The sequence below is a fragment of the Anomaloglossus baeobatrachus genome, chromosome 4, assembly GCF_048569485.1.
Source record: "Anomaloglossus baeobatrachus isolate aAnoBae1 chromosome 4, aAnoBae1.hap1, whole genome shotgun sequence".
NCBI lineage: Eukaryota > Metazoa > Chordata > Amphibia > Anura > Aromobatidae > Anomaloglossus > Anomaloglossus baeobatrachus.
This window is the reverse complement of record NC_134356.1, coordinates 521,437,658-521,459,268: the sequence shown is the minus strand read 5'-3', so window position 1 is coordinate 521,459,268 and position 21,611 is coordinate 521,437,658. Positions and strand designations below refer to the sequence as shown.

Here is a 21,611-nt window from a genome sequence, read left to right as displayed (position 1 = left end):
ATTTCTTATGATACAGCTGAAAGCTGCTGCACCTTTTATGAAGTGTCCACATCATGCCCTTTGCTTCTTGGGACTTCAACATAAAAGTGATGGTTTGTGATCTGGATGCCCATTTATTTTATAGAATCCAGAGCGGCCGTTTGTATTTGAAGACAGGTGACAGCTATGCAAATTATTGGAAGCCAATTGATTTCAGTTGTATGTAATGCTTTATCTTAAGGCTATGTTTATATTCCATAGCTGGTGCACGAATACATGTGGCCGGCTTCCACAGATTACAGGAATGAAAAAGGTGAGTATCTAGAACCAATATAAATAAAACTCGAAGTTTATGTCATCATTTAAAATTATGATAAAACGTAGAACAGCTGACGCCTTTGGGACATTAGCCCTTAGTTGTAGGTACCTACGACTAAGGTCTGATGTCCGAAACACAACAGGTGTTCTGCGTTTTATCATCATTTTAATGATGAAATAAACTTCGAGTGTTATTCATATTGGTGCTGGATACTCACCTTTTCATTCCTGTAATCTGTGGAAGCCGGCCACATGTATTCGTGCACAAACTATGGAGTGCGGATGAATACTTCCTGTGCCTAATTATCTACTACACCTACGTTGAGCTGATCCCCGCTTCTTGTTTTCCTATGTCCACATTACGTTAGGGTCACACGCTTATGGTGCTGTCAGGGTTTCTGTCTGATAGAACAGGAAAAAACAGATTCAGATGGGAACCCCTATTGAAGGCCTTCTTAATTCTGAGGCAGACAGAGTCACTATGTGCTTCATCTGGCCTCTGTTATGGCAATGTCAGTCTTTTTCAGTATGGTACACCACACTTTTTTTTCTCATTTGAAAACGAAGGACTGTGCTGGAATGGAAGCCAGAGGGAGCACAAAGCGACTCTGTCTGCCGCATTATACTGAATGGCTGCATCCAGGGTTTCCAACCAAATACTGGTTTTCAGGACTTCAGAAAGAACTATAAACTGCTTAAAAGCAGCTTTGGAAAAAGACCACAATCACAATTTTAGGGGGTCTTTCAATGTCACACAAGCTTGAGTAAGGGCGGCGTCACACGCTACGATATATCGGGTGATATGTCGTCGGGGTCACGGATTCCGTGACGCACATCCGGCATCGTTAGACATATCATAGCGTGTGACAGCTACGAACGACTGTGAACGAGCAAAAATACTCACCTTATCGTTGCTCATTGACACGTCGTTCATTTTCAAAATGTTGTTCCTCCTTCTGTGCTCCAGTTGTTCATCGTTCCCGAGGCAGCACACATCACTCCGTGTGACACCCCAGGAACGAAGAACACAGCTTACCTGCGTCCCGCTGGTAATGCGGAAGGAAGGAGGTGGGCGGGATGTTACGTCCCGCTCATCTCCGCCCCTCCGCTTCTATTGGCCAGCTGCTGTGTGACGTCGCTTTGACGCCGAACGTCCCTCCCCCTTAAGGAAGAGGATGTTTGCCGCCTACAGCGACGTCGTCTGGGAGGTAAGTGCGTGTGACAGGGGGTTAACGACTTTGTGCGCCATGGTCAACTAATTGCTTGTAACGCACAAACGACGGGGGTGGGTACGATCGCTCGTGCGATCGCACGATAGATCGTAGCGTGTGACGCCGCCCTAAAATAAAATGCTTTGGTCAACCTAGCAGCGTTGGGTTCTTCAGCAGGCAAATATTTACTTTTTTTTCATGTAGAACAATAATAAATGCCTTCTAAAATGGAACTTCAGTCGATGGGAGCGTTAGTATCATATATCAACTCTTCATTGGCCAATTAGCAGAAGTGAAAAACTTCAATGCATTTGTGTAGGTTTTAAATTAATGCAAGTGTCTAATGACTACCATGTCTCCATCTGTTGCCACTTAAATATATTCTCACTTCTCCAGATGTTCTGTATAATGGAGTCATTTCACATTAGGTAGAATAGTGAAGCATGAAACAAAGGAAACTAAAATATAAGCAGTCTTGTCAGCATGTATGTAGAAATAAGATGTAAAAAACATTGGCAGCTCCAATGAGCTACAATCCAAGGCAATGTACAGAGTACTCTCAGCTACAACAAAAGATACACAGGTCAAAATGGATGAAATACCTGAATGCACGGGTTGCTTTATGTAGGAATGTAAAAAAACTAAGTAAACATACAAGTCTTCTACCTAGGTCAGTCGGAGAGTACACGGTGTCAGGTATGAGTCAGACCCTGATGAAGGGGAACCATGATTCTTTGAAAAGCGTTAGTCTTTTGGCCTTCACATGACGCCGTACGTATCAGCCAAGTGATGTCACAAGCCTTACCAAAACCTGCTCATGTGGTTACGCTTCTGGTTTCACCATCCAGGATCTCAGAGGATAAATATCTACTGCATACGGACAGTGCAATGGCTTTTGGGGATCTCGGCACAGTGGATTGTGAACAATGCTACATTTCACGATAGAGGAAATTACTTTCATTAAGTGAACTATATTTCAGCATTCCTCCATTGACAGATAAGACATTTCCTCATCACCACCTTGTTGTACCTGATTACAGACTATTGTTTGAACATTCATCTAGTTCCACCTCCTGGTGCCTATCATGTGGCTGTAGCTCCATTGTTCTTTGCATTCTGGTATTACATCTGTTTTAACCAGTGCATCTTTTTGTGGTAGCTGAGAATAATCAGTATATTGCCTTGGCTTGTATGTCATTGGAACTGCCAATCTGTTGTGTATACACCCAGTCTTGGAGTGGCCTACAGGAGAACCGGAGAATCCTCCGGTGGGCCTCTTTGCAGTAGAACATCACTTATTGCCCCCAACATAATCAATAGTTGGCACAATACACTTGTTTCCCTATGTACAGACAAAGGAAGCATCTCATCATTCATTTTACAAACCAGCCAGTATATTGCTATATAGAAGCATAGATACATTTGTGAATGTAATATTTCCATGTAGTTGATCAGGGAGCCCACAGAGTCAACGTTGTTGGTGGTTCCTGCCACCTCAGTCTGACACTGTATACACCTCTCTGTGTTTTAACCCTTTTTTTGTCCATTGTGGACACTTGTAGCGCAGCAGTACCTCATTTCTTTGCTTCTACTTACAGTGGGCACTAGTGTTTATGGTTTTCGGATTTATAAAAGATTTAATAAAATAAGTAAAACAATTTTAAACAGTAAAGACTCCACCTTTTACACATTAGATGTTTCATGGCTCAAATTTTAAAATATTCAACACATGCAATAACTATAGAAGCACCTGATTACTCTCCTAATGTGACAAATAAGTGTTAATAACGTTGTGTAGTAGACATGCGCCGGCCTCAGTCTCTGGACATCCACATACCTGGAGCAATTTCCCGTAGCCTGTACTTACCCAGATAATTATTGCTCTTGTCAGTCACCCTGATGTTAGTGGCACCTGCAGGGATCATGGTCACTTCATTGTATCCAAATAGCCCTAAAAACACAACAATGAGGAACACTGAGTCTTGCTAAAAAAAAAAAAAAACCCATAGGAACTATTTTAACAAGGTGAAACCTTATCCTCTCCCCTGAGGCCTGTCATTTTACTAAAGGGAGATAATGGAAAGATTTCTATGGGCAGACACCACCATGGTACAGGGGTTAATAAAACACAGAGGTGATGCGTACTCAGTGACTTGTGTGTATTGGAACATGAATGTGAAGAATTCCATTTACTAACACCGGGAAGAACCTGATTGTTCTCAGCTGTTTCCAGTGCACTATGACCGGCCAAGTTTCTATACACTGGTATACCTGCGTGTTTATTTTGGATCCTTCACATTTCACCGTACAGACTGAGTCTACAATGAGTAACACGTAAGTAAAATTAATTGTACTAGTTATACAAATTAAGATATTAAGTAATCTGATTATACATTTGCAAAAATGTATTTTAATTTATTAAAAGGAATTTCTCATAATGATGGCCTGACACTCACTTCCTCAAGAAGTGTGATATTACATGGCATCCAGTAAAATAATAGGCATAAATTTAATACACGGATCGGTCAGGGAGGCCACTGATACTTAGGGTTTCTCTTCTCTGACTTAAGCTGGGTTCACACATAGCGACAGCGACGTCACTGTTATGTCACCATTTTCTGTGACGCAACAGCGACCTTGTAAGTCGCTGTTATGATCGCTGCTTAGCTGTCAAACACAGCAGAAGCAGCAGCGATCATAACGACACGCGTCGCTGTGCTACATGTGCAGAGAGCAGGGAGCCGCGCACACTGCTTAGCGCTGGCTCCCTGCACTCCTAGCTACAGTACACATCGGGTTAATTACCCGATGTGTACTGCAGCTACACGTGCAGAGAGCCGGCACTAGCAGCAAGAGCGGCGGACGCTGGTAACGAAGGTAAATATCGGGTAACCAGGGAAAGGTCTTCCCTTGGTTACCCGATGTTTACCCTGGTTACAGCTTACTGCAGCTGACAGATGCCGGCTCCTGCTCCCTGCTCGCTTCATTTCGTCGCTCTCTCGCTGTCACACACAGCGATGTGTGCGTCACAGCGGGAGAGCGATGACCAAAAAATGAAGCTGGACATTCAGCAACGACCGGCGACCTCACAGCAGGGGCCAGGTCGTTGCTGGATGTCACACACAGCGACGGGACATTGCTGCAACGTCACAGAAAATGGTGACGTAGCAGCGACGTCGTTGTCGTCGTCGCTGTGTGTGACACCACCCTTAGAGAGGAGGATCTCTAGCAGGCCCCCACGACATCAGCAAATGTCCCCCTTTGGTCATGTGGGATCAATAATATCTGTATTTCCAAAAAGAAAATGCCCCATCTCTACAGGTCTGCGTTTAGCCCCATTAACTATAAGTGGCTGCAATTCTGGATTACTCAAGCCGTTCTTGCATTCATCCGGACAGCCACCATGTAATGGGAAAATGCAAGAAAAATGCGGAGTTTGCCATAGTTGAAAAATTGACCATGTTACAGATGACAACTGGAAAACAACTGGAAAATTGTCTTGGCAAATGCATTCTTTAAAAGGATTTTGTTTTTTGTTTTTGTTACCAAGACAATAGGATCGTAAGGGATATTATATATGAATATACAAATGTATATTTAATTAGAAGCATCTAGAAACTATATACAGTATATTGAATAGTACAGTGAAAAGTGGGGTGACCACCAACAATTCCTCCTACATTTTTCCTTAAAATGTATTTTTTTTTGTGCGTGTTTTCCAATGAGTTTGATCTATAACAGAATATCTGATCCACATTGTTGGAGTGCTCCTGACAATAATTGTTTACGTGAATGAGACCATACTAAAAAAAAGACATACACTACACCACTGACATTTGTGACTGAGTGCATGAATTAGGCTCTGACCTATGTAACCCAGTATAGAAACAATGATAAATCAGCTACTGTGAGCGCCATATCTCTGTTCTGTCCCTGATGCCGGGCTGGCAGTGTGACCTGTGCCCATTGATGTAAGTGCAGTGTGACAATTACCAGAAGCTGGGTACTTTGTAGTGTAGATATTGCGATGGTGTTGGCAGGATACATTTTGTCCTCCACAAACCCCACAGATATCAGTCTTTTCTTCAGACCCAAGTATGAAGTCACAACCGACTTTCTGGGAAAAACAAAGAAATAACAATATTGTGTCCTCAAAATAATCTTAGCAGAAGATGGATTATCATGTTACAATATAAAGAGTCAACTTTAAATGTTCTTAAAAGGCTATTCCTAACTGTGCAAGCTATCACCTATCTCTTATGTAGTACAAAGATGGCTGGACTGCTCACTGCAAGCACGTTTTACCTTTTGTGTCATTCCTTTAAGGCCCTGTCACACACAGAGATAAATCTTTGGCAGATCTGTGGTTGCAGTGAAATCATGGACATATTGTTCCATTTATACTCAGCCACAAACCTGGCACTGACTGTCCACAATTTCACTGAAACCACAGATCTGCCGCAGATTTATCGCCGTGTGTGACAGGGCCTTTAGATTATAAGCTCTTGTGAGCACAATCCTCACTCCTCTTGTTTAAAATTGTTGAATTAGGTTTTACTCTTTAAAGGGGTTGTCCAGGCTTGGGGCGCCAGTCTCCAGTCACTCTATATGACTACATACTTGTGAATCCTTACAGCGTGCATATGACTGCAAGTATGCAATTTGCATACATGTAGTCATGTGGCACCTATATGTGAGTAGCCTTGATCAATACAACTGAATTGAGAGAGGCAGGCCATGTCTAGACAGAATACAGCTGGGAGTATACAAATCAAATACTTGTGGTTGCATAACATCCGCACCCTGTGCAGAGAATCCTGACAGTGTGCACACTATTCTCTGACATGTAAGGTGATTCAGAATATAAATACCATTAGTGATGAGCGAGCGTGCTTGTTACTCGATCAAGTATCGGGGTTCTCAAGTGTGAATCGATTACCGGCTATAATGAAAGTCATTGGGAAACGCAAAAAAATTTAAACTACGATGCTTGATTGAGTAACGACGAGTAGTAGAGAGTATGCTTACTTAGCCCTAATTATTACTTTTGCTGGTGTCCAACTACTTAGACCACCAAAGATCCAGGAAAAGGAGCTGTGAAATACTCCAGTAAAGTAGAGCATTGACAGCACAGGGCTCCACACTCTTGTTTATTAGAATGCTGGCAATCTCCAATAATCCCAGAGGCAACAATGGAACATTTCAGATCCCCCTTCTGAGAAGCAGTAAAGCTGGTGTCACACATAACGACAACGACAACGACGTCGCTGCTACGTCACCATTTTCTGTGACGTTGCAGCGACGTCCCGTCGCTGTCGCTGTGTGTGACATCCAGCAACGACCTGGCCCCTGCTGTGAGGTCGCCGGTCGTTGCTGAATGTCCAGCTTCATTTTTTGGTCGTCACTCTCCCGCTGTGACACACACATCGCTGTGTGTGACAGCGAGAGAGCGACGAAATGAAGCGAGCAGGGAGCAGGAGCCGGCGTCTGGTAGCTGCGGTAAGCTGTAACCAGGGTAAACATCGGGTAACCAAGGGAAGCCCTTTCCCTGGTTACCCGATATTTACCTTCGTTACCAGCCTCCGCTCTTGCTGCCAGTGCCGGCTCCTGCTCTGTGCACATGGGGCTGCAGTACGCATCGGGTAATTAACCCGATGTATACTGTAGCAAGGAGAGCAAGGAGCCAGCGCTAAGCAGTGCGCGCGGCTCCCTGCTCTCTGCACTGTGACATGTAGCTGCAGCACACATCGGGTTAATTAACCCGATGTGTACTGTACCTAGGAGAGCAAGGAGCCAGCGCTAAGCGTGGCTCCCTGCTCTCTGCACATGTAGCACAGCGACGTTATGATCGCTGCTTCTGCTGTGTTTGACAGCTAAGCAGCGATCACAACAGCGACTTACAAGGTCGCTGTTACGTCACCGAAAATGGTGACGTAACAGCGACGTCGTTGTCGCTGTCGCTTAGTGTGACACCAGCTTAAGGTTCCAGAAGTCAGATACCCTTCGTTCAGCAAGTCAATTAGGGAAGCCTATTGGGGTGTCTGATAACATGTGCTTCCTCCATAATCTCATGAAGATATCAGAGGCAGTGTAAACTCAGCGGTATCAGTTTTGAAGGATTCTGGTGGATAAGCACATACAGGTATGTGTGTCGCCCTGGACAAGCCAGGGGCCACAGAGAACAACACCAACACACCCCACACTCCCTGCAGGCACATCAAGGTCAGACACAAAAATCCTTGTTGCTTTCCCCAGGGGCTGATGTCCACACCAGGGGGTGGAGCCAGGCGGTTGGTCTCCACCCACCGAGGAGTTCACAGTCCTGGAGGAGGGAAAAGGAGTAGTCTAGTTTTGGAGGTGAAAGTGTGAGGAGAAAAGTAGTAGTGGAGCAACTGACTGACAGAGTCCGGGTTTGTGGCCCGGACAGAGCAGCAAGGTTGGCAGACGGTGGTGACCGTCTGCAGGAGTGGCCTATCGGAGTTTGCCGTAAGGACCGTGGACGGGCGGTGGCCCGGCGGTACCGGACCAGTACAAAAAGAGAAACCAGCACCAGTGGCAGGGGCTTTTCGAACCCCAGCAAGGCTAGGAGTCACCGTGAAGTTGCCGAATCCGTTAGTGAAGGGGACCTCCGGGTTTCCAAACAGTCAAGTCCCGACAGAAGGCAACCGTCCAACCGTGAAGGGGAGACACCACCACCGCCAAGGGCAACCGTTTCCCAGGGCCAGCGCCTGCGGGCAAAAGGGGCTCCTCCGGCCCACATCCAGGTCGGGGAGCGGGTTACCGGTGGGAACCCATCGGAATCAACATAGAACGTAGGTGCAGGGAGAGACAGTCATCACTAACCTGCAGGGCACAACAACACTGCAGTCGTCCGAGGGACCCGTCCATCCAGCCGCTTGTTTTACCGTGAACTGTGTCATGATCATTGGGCTGAGTGAGTACCTCCGTGCCGTGCGGCACAGCGCTGCCCCTGCGACCCTGCACCTCATCAGGCCCCGCAACCCGCCTGTCATCAATCCTTACCCCATCACCGGGCCCCGGGACAACCAACCCCCTACCCACGGAGGGGAGAAATAACAACTCAGCTGCCCCCTGTCACCGCTCCCGGGATCCCCGTCTAGAGCAGAGGTGGTGTCACCAAAATCACCACAACCGTGGGTGGCGTCACGGACAATATCCCCAAAACCAAACCACCCCTTTTCACTCACGGGCGAGGAGCGCCGCTCGAGTCCCCGGGATCCGGCCCATCGCTCGAGCCACCGAGCAGCAGCAGCCGCAGAGCAGCGGCAGCCAGACCCGAGCAGTGGGAGAGCGTAGCGTCCCCTCCTCCGCCCGCGACAACTTGGCGTCACGAACAGGATCTTACCGCTCTGCCGTTGGGTAGAGGTGCGCCTTGTTACCGCCGGAGGTGTCCGGCCAGAAAACTTCAGAAGCCGCCATCTTTGGCACGAAAAGTTCCCGCTCGAGCATCTCCTCGAGTAGTGGAGGCGCGAAGGCCAAAACCCCGCCCCGATAGAAGAGGGGCCGGAAAGAAACTAAGGGGGACGGAAACAAGATGTCTGCGCCCGACGAAGCCGCTGGAAGAGCGGCGGACGCAGCCGCGGAAGCACCCGTAAATGGGAATGGGCCTGCCCAGGTCCCGGCCGCGCTGGCGGGAGGCGCCGCGTCCCCAGTTCTCGCTCAGGTGATGCCGTTCTCTTTGCCCTATGTGCCCGGAGCTGCCTGGCTACCGCAGTACGATGGGAAACCTGATGCCTTGCAGGTTTTCCGTAAAAAACTTAGTCCGCTGCTAGAATTGTACCCCCTGACTGATAAGCAGCGTGCAGCGCTAGTGCTGGGGCAGCTAACCGGCGCGGCTGAGCAAGAGGCGGAGACATGGGCCGAGGGGGACCGGTCCTCTGTAGCCACCATCTTTGAAAAGCTGCAGACTGCATTTGAGATCCGTACCGAGGCAGAGTTGCGGATGCAGTTCTATCAATGCCGACAACGGCCCGCAGATAGCATCCGGGACTATGCTCTGCGCCTGCAAACCACACTCCGCACACTGAAGCGGGTGGACACCATCAGCAGTGTGGATAGTAACAAGATGCTAAGTGAGCAGTTCGTGCAGGGGATGAGGTCCTCTGAGGACCGTAAGCAGCTTCGGCTGTGGGCCCTAGAACACCCTGACGTGGACTTTGCCGTATTAAAAGAACGGGCCATCAAAGCTCTGCAACCCCACGCATTGGAAGCTCCTGAGCCAACCATGTGGCCAGTTGAGACTGCTCCTGTTGTGGTGGCTCCTACCAGACCAGCACCTCCAGTGCCTGCAGTCCCAAGCGGGGCCATGGAGGAGCTCGCTGCTCGAGTTCGCCGCATGGATGGGGACCTTGCTAAGATTCTCGCCGCACTCCAGCCTCCAACCAGACCTCAGGCACCGGTGGAGATGCAGCTCGCCGACGGCCCGGAGGACGTCCCCTGGATGCAGCGGAGAAGGGCCAATGGCTCGCGGAACGGGGCCCCAATCTGTTACAAGTGCAGCAAACCCGGCCACTACGCCCGACGGTGTCCGTTAAACGAGCAACCCCTGGGGCCACGGGCCAATCCTCAGGAGTAGAACCCCATGGCCCCCCAGACTGGCGGGACCGGTACATTGGGGCCCGGCCTATCATTCCCGTGGCTGTGGACGGCATACCGGTGATGGCTCTCCTGGACACTGGATCACAGGTAACCACTATACCATACACACTGTATCAACGGTATTGGGGGAAAGACGAGCTGGCTCCCCCAGATGCTAGTATAACACTGATTGCTGCTGATGGACTCCCATTGACCCAAGTGGGATACAAACAAGTGGCCATGACTGTGGGGCGAGCTGAACTGCAACACCAGGGTATGATTGTGATAATGAATGAACCCAGTGATCATAACCCGAAGATAGTGCTAGGAACCAATGTGATGGAGCACTGTATGAGTGATGTGCTGACCCTACTGCAGCAGCTGGCCGCCACGGCGGCGGGGAGTCGACAGAGAGCTGTGCAGCGTGAGATCCGAGCCTTGATGTACCGCCAGCATGTGAACTCGACAGGAGGAGAGATTGGTGGGGTGAGAGTGATGGATGTTGCCCCGTTGATTGTGCCCCCCAGGAGCGAGATGATGATTTGGTGTAGGGCAGCAGTAGGGCCCCAGGGACGTGACTACCCTGCCATGATAGAGCCCATGCCCTCCGAGCACTGGCCCACAGTAATGGCCGCCCGAGGGGTGGTAGATGTAAAGAAGGGGAGAGTGCCTGTGAGGGTGCTGAACTGTGTGGAGGAAGAAGTCAGGCTTCCCCGGTATGCTACACTTGCCAAGTTGCTCACTCTGAATCCCCACACCATCCGCGAGGCAGTTCCCCCAACCTCACCACCGACTGCCAGCACTCACCCGCCCCAAGGGGAGTTAGATGAGTGGCACCAACAGCTACATGTAGGCACTGACGATACCCCTACACATCACAAAGAAGGGGTATACCGGGTGGTACGGGAGTATGAGCAAGTTTATAGCAAACATCCCCTAGACTTTGGGCAGATTAAAGGGGTCCAACACCATATTCCCACCAGTGAACACCCCCCTATCAAAGAGAGGTACAGGCCTATTCCCCCTGCACACTACCAATGTGCCAAGATCATGTTGAGGAACATGAGGGAGGCAGGGGTCATCAGGGACAGCTGTAGTCCCTGGGCCGCCCCGTTGGTACTGGTTAAGAAGAAGGACGGCACCATGCGGATGTGTGTGGATTACCGGAAGATTTACCAGATAACGCATAAAGATGCTTACCCACTGCCCCGTATTGAAGAGTCTTTGGCCGCACTGAGAACTGCAAATTACTTCACCACCCTTGACCTCAACAGCGGGTACTGGCAAGTGGCTGTGGCACCGGAGGACCGGGAGAAAACTGCCTTCACCACCCCAATGGGGCTCTGTGAATTCAATAGTATGCCGTTCGGGCTGTGCAACGCCCCTGGAATCTTCCAACGGCTGATAGAGTGCTGTCTGGGGCATCTAAACTTCGAGACCATCCTGTTATACCTGGATGATGTGATTGTGTACTCCCAGACGTATGAAGCCCACCTGGAGCACCTGGCCGAAGTGTTCGCGTCCCTTGCCAAATACGGGATGAAGTTGAAGCCCTCCAAGTGTCACCTGCTGAAACCCAGAGTGCAGTACCTGGGGCATGTGGTGGGTGCAGAAGGTGTCGCCCCCGACCCCGAGAAGATCACTGCCATCCAAGACTGGCCCAGACCAACCACAGTGAGGGAAGTAAGGCAGTTTCTGGGTCTGGTGGGGTACTACCGGCGCTTCATCAAGGGGTACACGAAGATGGCTGCCCCCATGCAAGACCTCCTCGTGGGACAGACCAAAGGTGGTAGACCCATCGGAGCCCCACTGGTGTGGGAAGAGAGGCATGAGGAATCCTTCCGTCAACTGAAAGCGACCTTGACCGGAGAGGAGATCCTGGCGTATCCCGATTACAGCAACCCGTTCATCCTCTACACCGATGCCAGCAATGTGGGCTTGGGGGCAGTCTTGTCCCAGGTCCAAGATGGGAAGGAAAAAGTGATTGCTTATGCTAGCCGAAAGCTCCGACCGACTTAAAGGAATCCTGAGAATTACAGCTCTTTCAAGCTCGAGCTCCTGGCGCTGGTGTGGGCTATCACCGAGCGGTTCTGCCATTACCTGGCTGCAGCAAAGTTCACCGCTTTCACGGATAATAATCCGCTGACCCACGTGGACACGGCCAAGTTGGGCGTGTTGGAACAGCGGTGGGTGGCCAGGCTAGCCAACTGCGATTTCACCATCAAATACAGGGCCGGTTGTGCCAACGTTAATGCTGATGCACTCTCTCGGATGCCCCACTTGTCAGAAGAAGGGTGCGAGGATGACGACCTCGAAAAGATCGAGTTGCCTGCATTTCACCAGTCACCCACTGAGAAGGTGCATGTCCACCAGCAACGGGTGAATCTGGACCCGCTGCCCAGTCAGGAGTGGCAGGAAGCTCAAAAACCAGGCGCCCGCTGTCCGCCTAGTTAAGATCCTGGTGGAGCAAGGTGCTGCTGGAATAGGCCCTGCCGCCCCAGCTGAAGCCCAGCGCCTGTGGCGAGAACGGACCCGGTTGTATCTACACCAGGGAAAGTTGTACCGTGAGCTGATTAACCCGAAGACTCATGAGAAAATCCGCCAGTTGGTGATTCCCCAAGCTAATGTGCCCACCGTTCTACAAGTGTACCATGATGGTGCCGGACACTTCGGATGGAAGAAGCTGGAGATGCTGTTGAGGGAGCGGTTCTATTGGAGTGGGATGCGGGAGTCTGTAGAGGCCTGGTGCCGAGAGTGCGGTCCTTGCACGCTGAGAAGGAAGGACGAGGCCAGCCAGAAGGCGCCCCTACACCCGATCGTTACACATCAACCGCTGGAGCTGGTCGCCCTGGACCATGTAAAGCTCACCCCCAGCCGAAGTGGGTACACCTACACTCTAACCATAGTAGACCACTATTCAAGGTTCATGGTGGTTGTCCCAGTCAAAGACCTAACTGGTCGTACTGCCGCTAGAGCGTTCCAGACTTATTTCTGCCGACCACATGGATACCCTGAGAAGGCGCTTACTGACCAAGGCCTGGCCTTTGAAGCGGAGGTGTTCCATGAGTTTTGCCAGTTGTACGGCTGCAAGAAGATCTGGACCACCCCTTACCATGCCCAGACCAACGGCATGTGTGAGAAGATGAACCACTTGGTCCTGGGTCTCCTCAAGACGTTGCCGCTGGAAGAGCGGAACCTGTGGCCGGAGAAGCTACCCGACTTGGTCGATATGTATAACAATATCCCTTCCAGCTCAACGAAGTGCACCCCAGCATACCTGATGAGGGCTCGCCCAGGTCGGCTACCAGTGGATCTGGACATGGGATTGGAGGCCCCAGAAGCACTCCTTTCGGCAGCTGAATGGGAAACTCGGCGGAGGGTGCAATACCGACAGATTCAAGAATATGTCGAGAAGAACTTGAGTCGGAGTCGGGAACAGCAAGAGCAGCGCTTCAACCAGAAGGCGTCTGCTGGCCCTTTCCAGCCTGGAGATGTAGTGCTGAAGCAGAAGAGGAGAACCCACAAGCTGGATGATCAATGGGAACAAACCCCATACGTCATACAGCCCACAGGATTGGAAGATGGGAAGGCCTACCAGATCAGTCGTGACCAAGGGGGCACTTTGGCCACGGTTTCCCGGGACCATCTGAAAAGGTGCCCACCAGCATTGAGGGCAGCGGCTGAAGTTCCGGTTCCTCCACCAGCGGAGAAGGCAAAAGACGTAATCCACACCGTGATGGGTGACTTCCCAGCTGACTGACCTACACAGAACGGCGCGGTGATTCTTCCAGTGATACTGTTCCCACAACCCGTGGATGAAGAAGTGATGTAGGAGGTCAACCGTGAGCCAGAGCCAGTGCCAGTGCCCAGGGATGAACCTGTGCCCAGCTCCCCTATGCCTCCGCCTGCCCCACACGATAGCAGGGAAGAGAGACTGATTGTTCCCTCTCCCCCGCTGCCTGTCACCACTGACACCGGACCCCGGAGGTCCACTCGCCCCAACCTAGGTAGACCCCCACTTAGGTACAGGGAAACTACTATTTAGAGGGGGGGTGAACATTGTGTGTTGAAAGCACTGTTTAAAAGTTTTAAAGTTTTGAAAGTTTTAAAGGAATGAATGATAAGTCAATGATAACCGTGAAAAGTCACCTGATTGCACCCTGATTTGGAACCGGTCATAGCCGGTAACTGGTCCCCGTTGGGACCCCCTTTACAAGTTCACATAGAAACTTCTATGAACATGCCTGAGAACTAGCAAGGCAACCACAAACTTGTGGCCTGTAAATAATTATGTTGTTGCAGCTTCCACCGTTGCCGCCTCCGGAGAGGCAGGTTGGAGGGAGGGCCCGCAGTGGAGCAGGCTGGGGCCCAGCCACCACCGGAACCGGTGGCTACCCTCTGGGGGTTCCAGGGGCTCCCTATGGACGTGGGTCAACTGGAAAGGACAGAACCCGCTCGGGCAATTTGTGCAGGACTGGGGTCAAAGGGTGCTGCCTATTTGCTTAGGGGCAGCATCAGGGCCAGGTTGCTTGGGTGGGAGAGAGCAGAAGCCGTAACCGTTACCGTAACGTTTAAGTAAGAGTACCTCCCGATGTGGGAAGATGTTATTATAATTGTAAGTGTGTTACCGTTTTTACCTTTTCATATTTTCCAGTTGGTGAAAATAAAACCGGTGATGGACGGGCAGCCCGAGGACGGTCTGCATTAAACTAAGGGGGAATGTGTCGCCCTGGACAAGCCAGGGGCCACAGAGAACAACACCAACACACCCCACACTCCCTGCAGGCACATCAAGGTCAGACACAAAAATCCTTGTTGCCTTCCCCAGGGGCTGATGTCCACACCAGGGGGTGGAGCCAGGCGGTTGGTCTCCACCCACCGAGGAGTTCACAGTCCTGGAGGAGGGAAAAGGAGTAGTCTAGTTTTGGAGGTGAAAGTGTAAGGAGCAAAGTAGTAGTGGAGCAACTGACTGACAGAGTCCGGGTGTGTGGCCCGGACAGAGCAGCAAGGTTGGCAGACGGTGGTGACAGTCTGCAGGAGTGGCCTATCGGAGTTTGCCGTAAGGACCGTGGACGGGCGGTGGCCCGGCGGTACCGGACCGGTACACAAAGAGAAACCAGCACCAGTGGCAGGGGCTTTTCGGATCCCGGCAAGGCTAGGCGTCGCCGTGAAGTTGCCGAATCCGTTAGTGAAGGGGATCTCCGGGTTTCCAAACAGTCAAGTCCCGACAGAAGGCAACCGTCCAACCGTGAAGGAGAGACACCGCCACCGCCAAGGGCAACCGTTTCCCAGGGCCAGCGCCTGCGGGCAAATGGGGCTCCTCCGGCCCACATCCAGGTCGGGGAGCGGGTTACCCATCGGAATCAACATAGAACGTAGGTGCAGGGAGAGACAGTCATCACTAACCTGCAGGGCACAACAACACCGCAGTCGTCCGAGGGACCCATCCATCCAGCCGCTTGTTTTACCGTGAACTGTGTCATCATCATTGGGCTGAGTGAGTACCTCCGTGCCGTGCGGCACAGCGCTGACCCTGCACCTCATCAGGCCCCGCAACCCGCCTATCATCAATCCTTACCCCATCACCGGGCCCCGGGACAACCAACCCCCTACCCACGGTGGGGAGAAATAACAACTCAGCTGCCCCCTGTCACCGCTCCCGGGATCCCAGTCTAGAGCAGCGGTGGTGTCACCAAAATCACCACAACCGTGGGTGGCGTCACGGACAATATCCCCAAAACCAAACCACCCCTTTTCACTCACGGACGAGGAGCGCCGCTCGAGTCCCCGGGATCCGGCCCATCGCTCGAGCCACCGAGCAGCAGCAGCCGCAGAGCAGCTGCAGCCGGACCCGAGCAGTGGGAGAGCGTAGCGCCCCCTCCTCCGCCCGCGACATATGCACAGTGCCTTGTGAAAGTATTCACTCCTTTGGCTTCTTGCTTATTTTGTTACATTCTAACCTGTGTTTATCTATTTTTGTAATTCGATTTGTTTGTGATGCATCAGCACTACATATTCTAAGTTGGGGAAGTGAAGTGAGAAAAATATAGGCAAAAATTAAATTTAAGGCATAAAATTAATAAAAAGTGCCGTGTGGATATGTATTCACTACTGCTGTAAAGCCCCTAAAAATTTCTGGTGCAATCAATTACCTTCATAAGTCACATGCTTAGTGAAGGGAAGTCCACCTGTGTGCAATCTGTGTCACATGGTCTGTCAGTATATGTACGCCTTCTCTGAAAGGCCACAGAGGCTGCAACACCATTAAGCAAGAGGCACCACTAACCAAACAACAGCACGAAGACCAAAGAGATCTCCAAGCAAGGTAGAGAAAAAGTTGTTGAGAAGTACAAGTCAGAGATCGGTTTTAAAAAAAATACTCCAATCTCTGATGATCCCCGGAGCACCATCAAATTCATTATCATCACATAGAAAGAACATGGTTCCTCAACAAACCTGCCAAGAGAGGGCCTCCCACCAAACCTCTCAGCACGAGCAAGCAGGGCATTAACCAGACAGGCAACACATAGACCAAAGGTAACCCTGAAGGATCTGCAGAGTTCCCAAGCAGAGACTGAAGTATCTGTCCATACGACCACAATAAGCTGTACATTCCATAGAGCTGGCCTTTATGGAAGAGTGGCCAGAACAAAGCTTTTACTTACAGCCAAAAATTGGAAGGCTTGTTTTGATTTTGCCAAAAGACACATAGGAGACACAACAAATGTATGGCAGAAAGTGCTGTGGTCAGATAAGACCAAATTTGAACTTTTTGGCCACCAAGGTAAACGCTATGTCTGGGGCTACACCAACACAGTTCATCATCCCAAGATCACCATCCCCACCATCAAGTTGTGGGGATGTTTTCAGCAGCAGGAACAGGGAAAATGGTCTGAGTTAAGGGGGCAATGGATGGTGCAAAATACAGGCATATTCTTGAGCAAAACCTGTTTCAGTCTGTCATTGTCATTTGAGAATAGGATGGAGATTCACCTCCAACAAGCCAGAGACCACAGAGACCCAAAGCATAGTGTTAAAGCAACACTTGAGTGGTTCAAGGGGAATCGTGTGAATATATTGGAGTGGTCTAGTCAAAGCCAATTGAGAATCTGTGGTCAGACTTAAAGACTGCTGTTCACCAGAGGAAACCATTTTACTTGAAGGAGCTGAAGCAGATTTGCATTGAGGAATGCACAAAAATGCCAATGGCAAGATGTGGAAAGCTCATAGAGACTTATACAAAGCGACTTGCAGCTGTAATTGCCACAAAAAAAGGCTCTGAAAAATACTGAATTTAGGGGGGGGGGGGGGGGGGGGGTGAATAGCTCTGCAAACTTAAGGGGCACTTTGCACACTACGACATCGCAAGCCGATGCTTGCGATGCCGAGCGCGATAGTCCCCACCCCCGTCGCAGCTGCGATATCATGGTGATAGTTGGCGTAGCGAACATTATCGCTACGGCAGCTTCACATGCACTCACCTGCCCTGCGACGTCGCGCTGGCCGGCGACCCTCCTTCTTCTTAAGGGAGCGGGTCGTGCGGCATCATAGCGACGTCACACGGCAGGCGGCCAATAGAAGCGGAGGGGCGGAGATGAGCGGGACGTAAACATCCCGTCCACCTCCTTCCTTCCGCATAGCTGGCGTGAGCCGCAGGACGCAGGTAGGAGATGTTCCTCGCTCCTGCAGCTTCACACACAGCGATGTGTGATGCCGCTGGAACGAGGAACAACATCGTAACATCGGTCATTTCCAAATTATGGAAATGACCAACGCTACACCGATGATACGATTACGACGATTTTGCGCTCATTAATCGTATCAAAAAGGCTTTACACACTACGATATCGCGTGCGACGCCGGATGTGCGTCACTTTCAATTTGACCCCACCGACATCGCACCTGCGATGTCGTAGTGTGCAAAGTGCCCCTAAGTCTTTAGTTATTTTGTCCTATTTGTTGTTTGATTCAAAATTAAACAGAAAACCAAATGTTCACATATATAGGCATGTTCTTTACATGAAATGATGCAAACCCTAAAAAAAAAAAAGTGAAATTCCAGGTTGTGAGGTAGTAAAACATGAAAAATGCCAAGGGGGGGGGTAAATACAAGGCACTGTATTTCTGACTGTTTCAATACATCTCCCATCTCCTGCTCAGATTTTTATTGGCTCATTTTTTTATTTTGGTTGTTCCATAGAAAACAAATGTTGTATGTTATCATTCAATTCCAATCACATAAATTTTGGCAAACGGAGATAAGCTATATTGTGAAGAAATGATATAGTCCATACAGTCCAAATCTATTGAGTTGGAAATGCAGCTGATCTTATACAAGCAAATAATGCTTCAAAAATGACGTAGTTAACCTTTTATGTAGACTTACAAGACAGTGGCCATTGATACATATGCCATTTTGCTCTCCATGGCAGGACGTCCCATCCAAAACTCTTCCAAAATTGTAATAAAAGTTTTGCCCTTGTGCCAAGCAACTTAGCTCACAGTCTCCTTGTCCTTATTGCGAAATATAGAGAAAAAACATTCAGACATTATTCAGAAAAACTAAAACATCAACTATGTGACATAAAAAGCTTCATTGTTTGAGGAATATATCTACTGAGTTGTATTAGGGAAATACTCTTAGGAGTATACAGTATGTGCACATGGCGTTTTTGAGAAGTGGGAAATTTGGCAAGTTTTTCAGGAGAAAGACACTTCAGACAGGCCGGTGTCTTTTGAACAGTAGATGGAACAGCATTCCAAAATAAGTAGGTTTGTCTCAAAATATATTTATTAAGTTTTTCCAGAACCAAAAAGACTCACTGCATTCATAAATTTCTTTTCTTATGAGTGCAACATTTGTGAAACAGACTCTTCGTCAGACAGGAGCAAGTGGCGGGATACATCAGAAGATCATGGTGGTTTCAGTGAGATAGCATAGTGGGTATTTTCACTTTAAGATTCACGTCATCTGAAGAATGGTCAGGAAACTTCTTTTAACTGCTACATCTTTGGAAACCTGAAGGCCTCATTCACACATCAGTATTTAAATGCCAAAACCAGGAGTGTCTCCAAGAGAACGAGGCCAATATTTCAATTATAGTTTTTCTATGAAAGTTCCACTCCTGGCTTTGACATACAAACATTGTTGTGTGAATGAGGCTGAAGTTGTTAAATTAATCTCAAAAGACCGAACATACGCACAGCAGTACATGTGTTCATTCTTTTTAGCATTTATTTAGTAAATTTTTAAATGAAACCATGAGTTTTACCATATATTGTACTGGAGAACGGCAAAAAAATTCCAAATGCGGAAAAAAATTACAAAAACAGTGCCACTGCACTACTGTTTTTGAGATATTTTATTCACTGTGTTCACTATATGGTAAAACTGATGTGTTGGTGTGATGCCTGAGATCGCGTGAGTTCGTAGACACCAAACATGAATAGGATTTTTATCTAAGGGGTTAAACAAAATCAAAAGTTTGTCTGAAAAAAGTGACGTATGTTTTGTGCCATTTTCCGTGACTCATAGCGTTCTCATTTTTCGGGATCTATTGCTCAGTGACGGCTTATTTTTTTCATCTCTGGCTGAAGTTTTTACTGGTACCATATTTGCTCCAATGCTATGTTTTGATCGCCTGTTATTGAATTTTGCGCAAAATCTGCAGCCACCAAAACATAATTTTGGCGTTTCGAATTTTTTGCTGCTATGCGATTTACAGATCAGATTAATTGATTTTATATTTTGATAGATCGGGCATTTCTGAATGCGGGGATACCAAACATGTGTATTTTTTTAGTTTTTTAACCCTTTAATTTTCAAATTGGGTGTGATTTCAACTCTTAAGGCTACTTTACACACTGCGATATCGGTCCCGATATCGCTAGTGTGGGTACCCGCCCCCATCTGTTGCGCGACACGGGCATATCGCTGCCCGTGCCGCACAACATCGCCCACAGCCGTCACACATACTTACCTGTCCGGCGACGTCGCTGTGACCGGCGAACCGCCTCCTTTCTAAGGGGGCGGTCCGTGCGGCGTCACAGCGACGTCACTGAAACGTCACTGAACCGCCGCCCAATAGCAGCGGAGGGGCGGAGATGAGCGGGACGTAACATCCCGCCCACCTCCTTCCTTCCGCATAGCGGCCGGGAGGCAGGTAAGGGGAGCTTCCTCGTTCCTGCGGCGTCACACGCAGCGATGTGTGCTGCCGCAGGAACGAGGAACAACCTCGTTACTGCTGCAGTAACGAAATTTGAGAATGGACCCCCGTGTCGCCGATTAGCGATTTTGCACGTTTTTGCAACGATGCAAAATCGCTTATCGATGTCACACGCAACGGCATCGCTAATGCGACCGGATGTGCGTCACGAATTCCGTGACCCCAACGACTCCGCATTAGCGATGTCGTAGCGTGTAAAGCCCGCTTTAGGCTACATGCGCACGCTGCTTTTTTTCCTGCTTTTTTGCTGCTTTTTTGGCTGCAGTTTTGTCAGCAGAACTTTCTGACATCTGACTTCCCAGCAAAGTCTATGAGAAGTCAGATTTGTCATGCGCACATTGCAGTTTATTTGTTAGCGGTTTTTTTGTCAAAAGTTTGTGACAAAAAAAAATGCAGCATGTTCATTCTTCCTGCGTTTTTGTCAACATTTGTCACCCATTGAAATCAATGAGGGCATCAAAAACGCAGGAAAAATGCATGCTAATCAAAAGTGGTGCATTTTACCTCCCTTTTACCTGCGTTTTTGGTACCAAAAACGCAGGTGATTTGTCAGGAAGTGAGGTCAGGCAAGTGGTCCCGTCCCGTCCTCCACGTGTTCCCCGAAGTACCGCTGTCCCCAGGGGAGATGATGTGGAGGACGGGACTATCAGCGGCGGCAGCGAGAGGGGGATGGACATTGGCAGCTGATCGCGCGGCTGTCTTCATTAGCTGCATGGAGGTGACCGGAGCGGCGGTGTCTGCTGCTTCTCCAGTCACCTCCATGCAGCAGAGTTGGATGCGACGCTGGAGCATCCTGGATTACGCCGGACATGGAGGGCTTTGTCGGGGTTAATAAATTGGTAATGAGGGAATGTGTTTGTGTTTTTTATTTCTATTAAAGGATTTTTCAGGTGTGTGTGTTTATTTACTGTAATTTACAGATTAATCATGGAGGGTGTCTCATAGACGCCTGACATGATTTATCTAGGACTTATTGGCAGCTATGGGCTGCCAATAACTCCTTATTACCCCGATTTGCCAACGCACCAGGGCAAATCGGGAAGAGCCGGGTACAGTCCCAGAACAGCCGCATCTAATGGATGCGGCCATTCTGGGCGGCTGCTGACTGATATTGTTAGGCTGGGGGGCTCCCCATAACGAGGAGCTCCCCATCCTGAGAATACCAGCCTTCAGCCGTACGGCTTTATCTGGCTGGCATTAAAATTGGGGGGGGACCGCACGCCAGTTTTTTTTAATTATTTATTTATTTCTAAATTTTTTTTTTTCAATTCAACAAGCT

At 49.3% G+C, this 21,611-nt stretch overlaps 1 protein-coding gene across 1 annotated transcript in view; it reads right to left on the bottom strand.

Annotated features, from left to right (window-relative positions):
* Nucleotides 1-21,611, bottom strand: part of ADAMTSL5 (ADAMTS like 5) — a 152,097-nt gene that overhangs the window by 48,648 nt on the left and 81,838 nt on the right. Inside the window, exons 6-8 of the mRNA XM_075342792.1 lie at nt 18,493-18,620; nt 5,502-5,625; nt 3,376-3,459 (exon numbers count right to left, since the gene is read on the bottom strand). Of these exons, the coding sequence (XP_075198907.1) occupies nt 3,376-3,459; nt 5,502-5,625; nt 18,493-18,620 (336 nt within the window). The remainder of the gene's footprint in view (nt 1-3,375; nt 3,460-5,501; nt 5,626-18,492; nt 18,621-21,611) is intronic.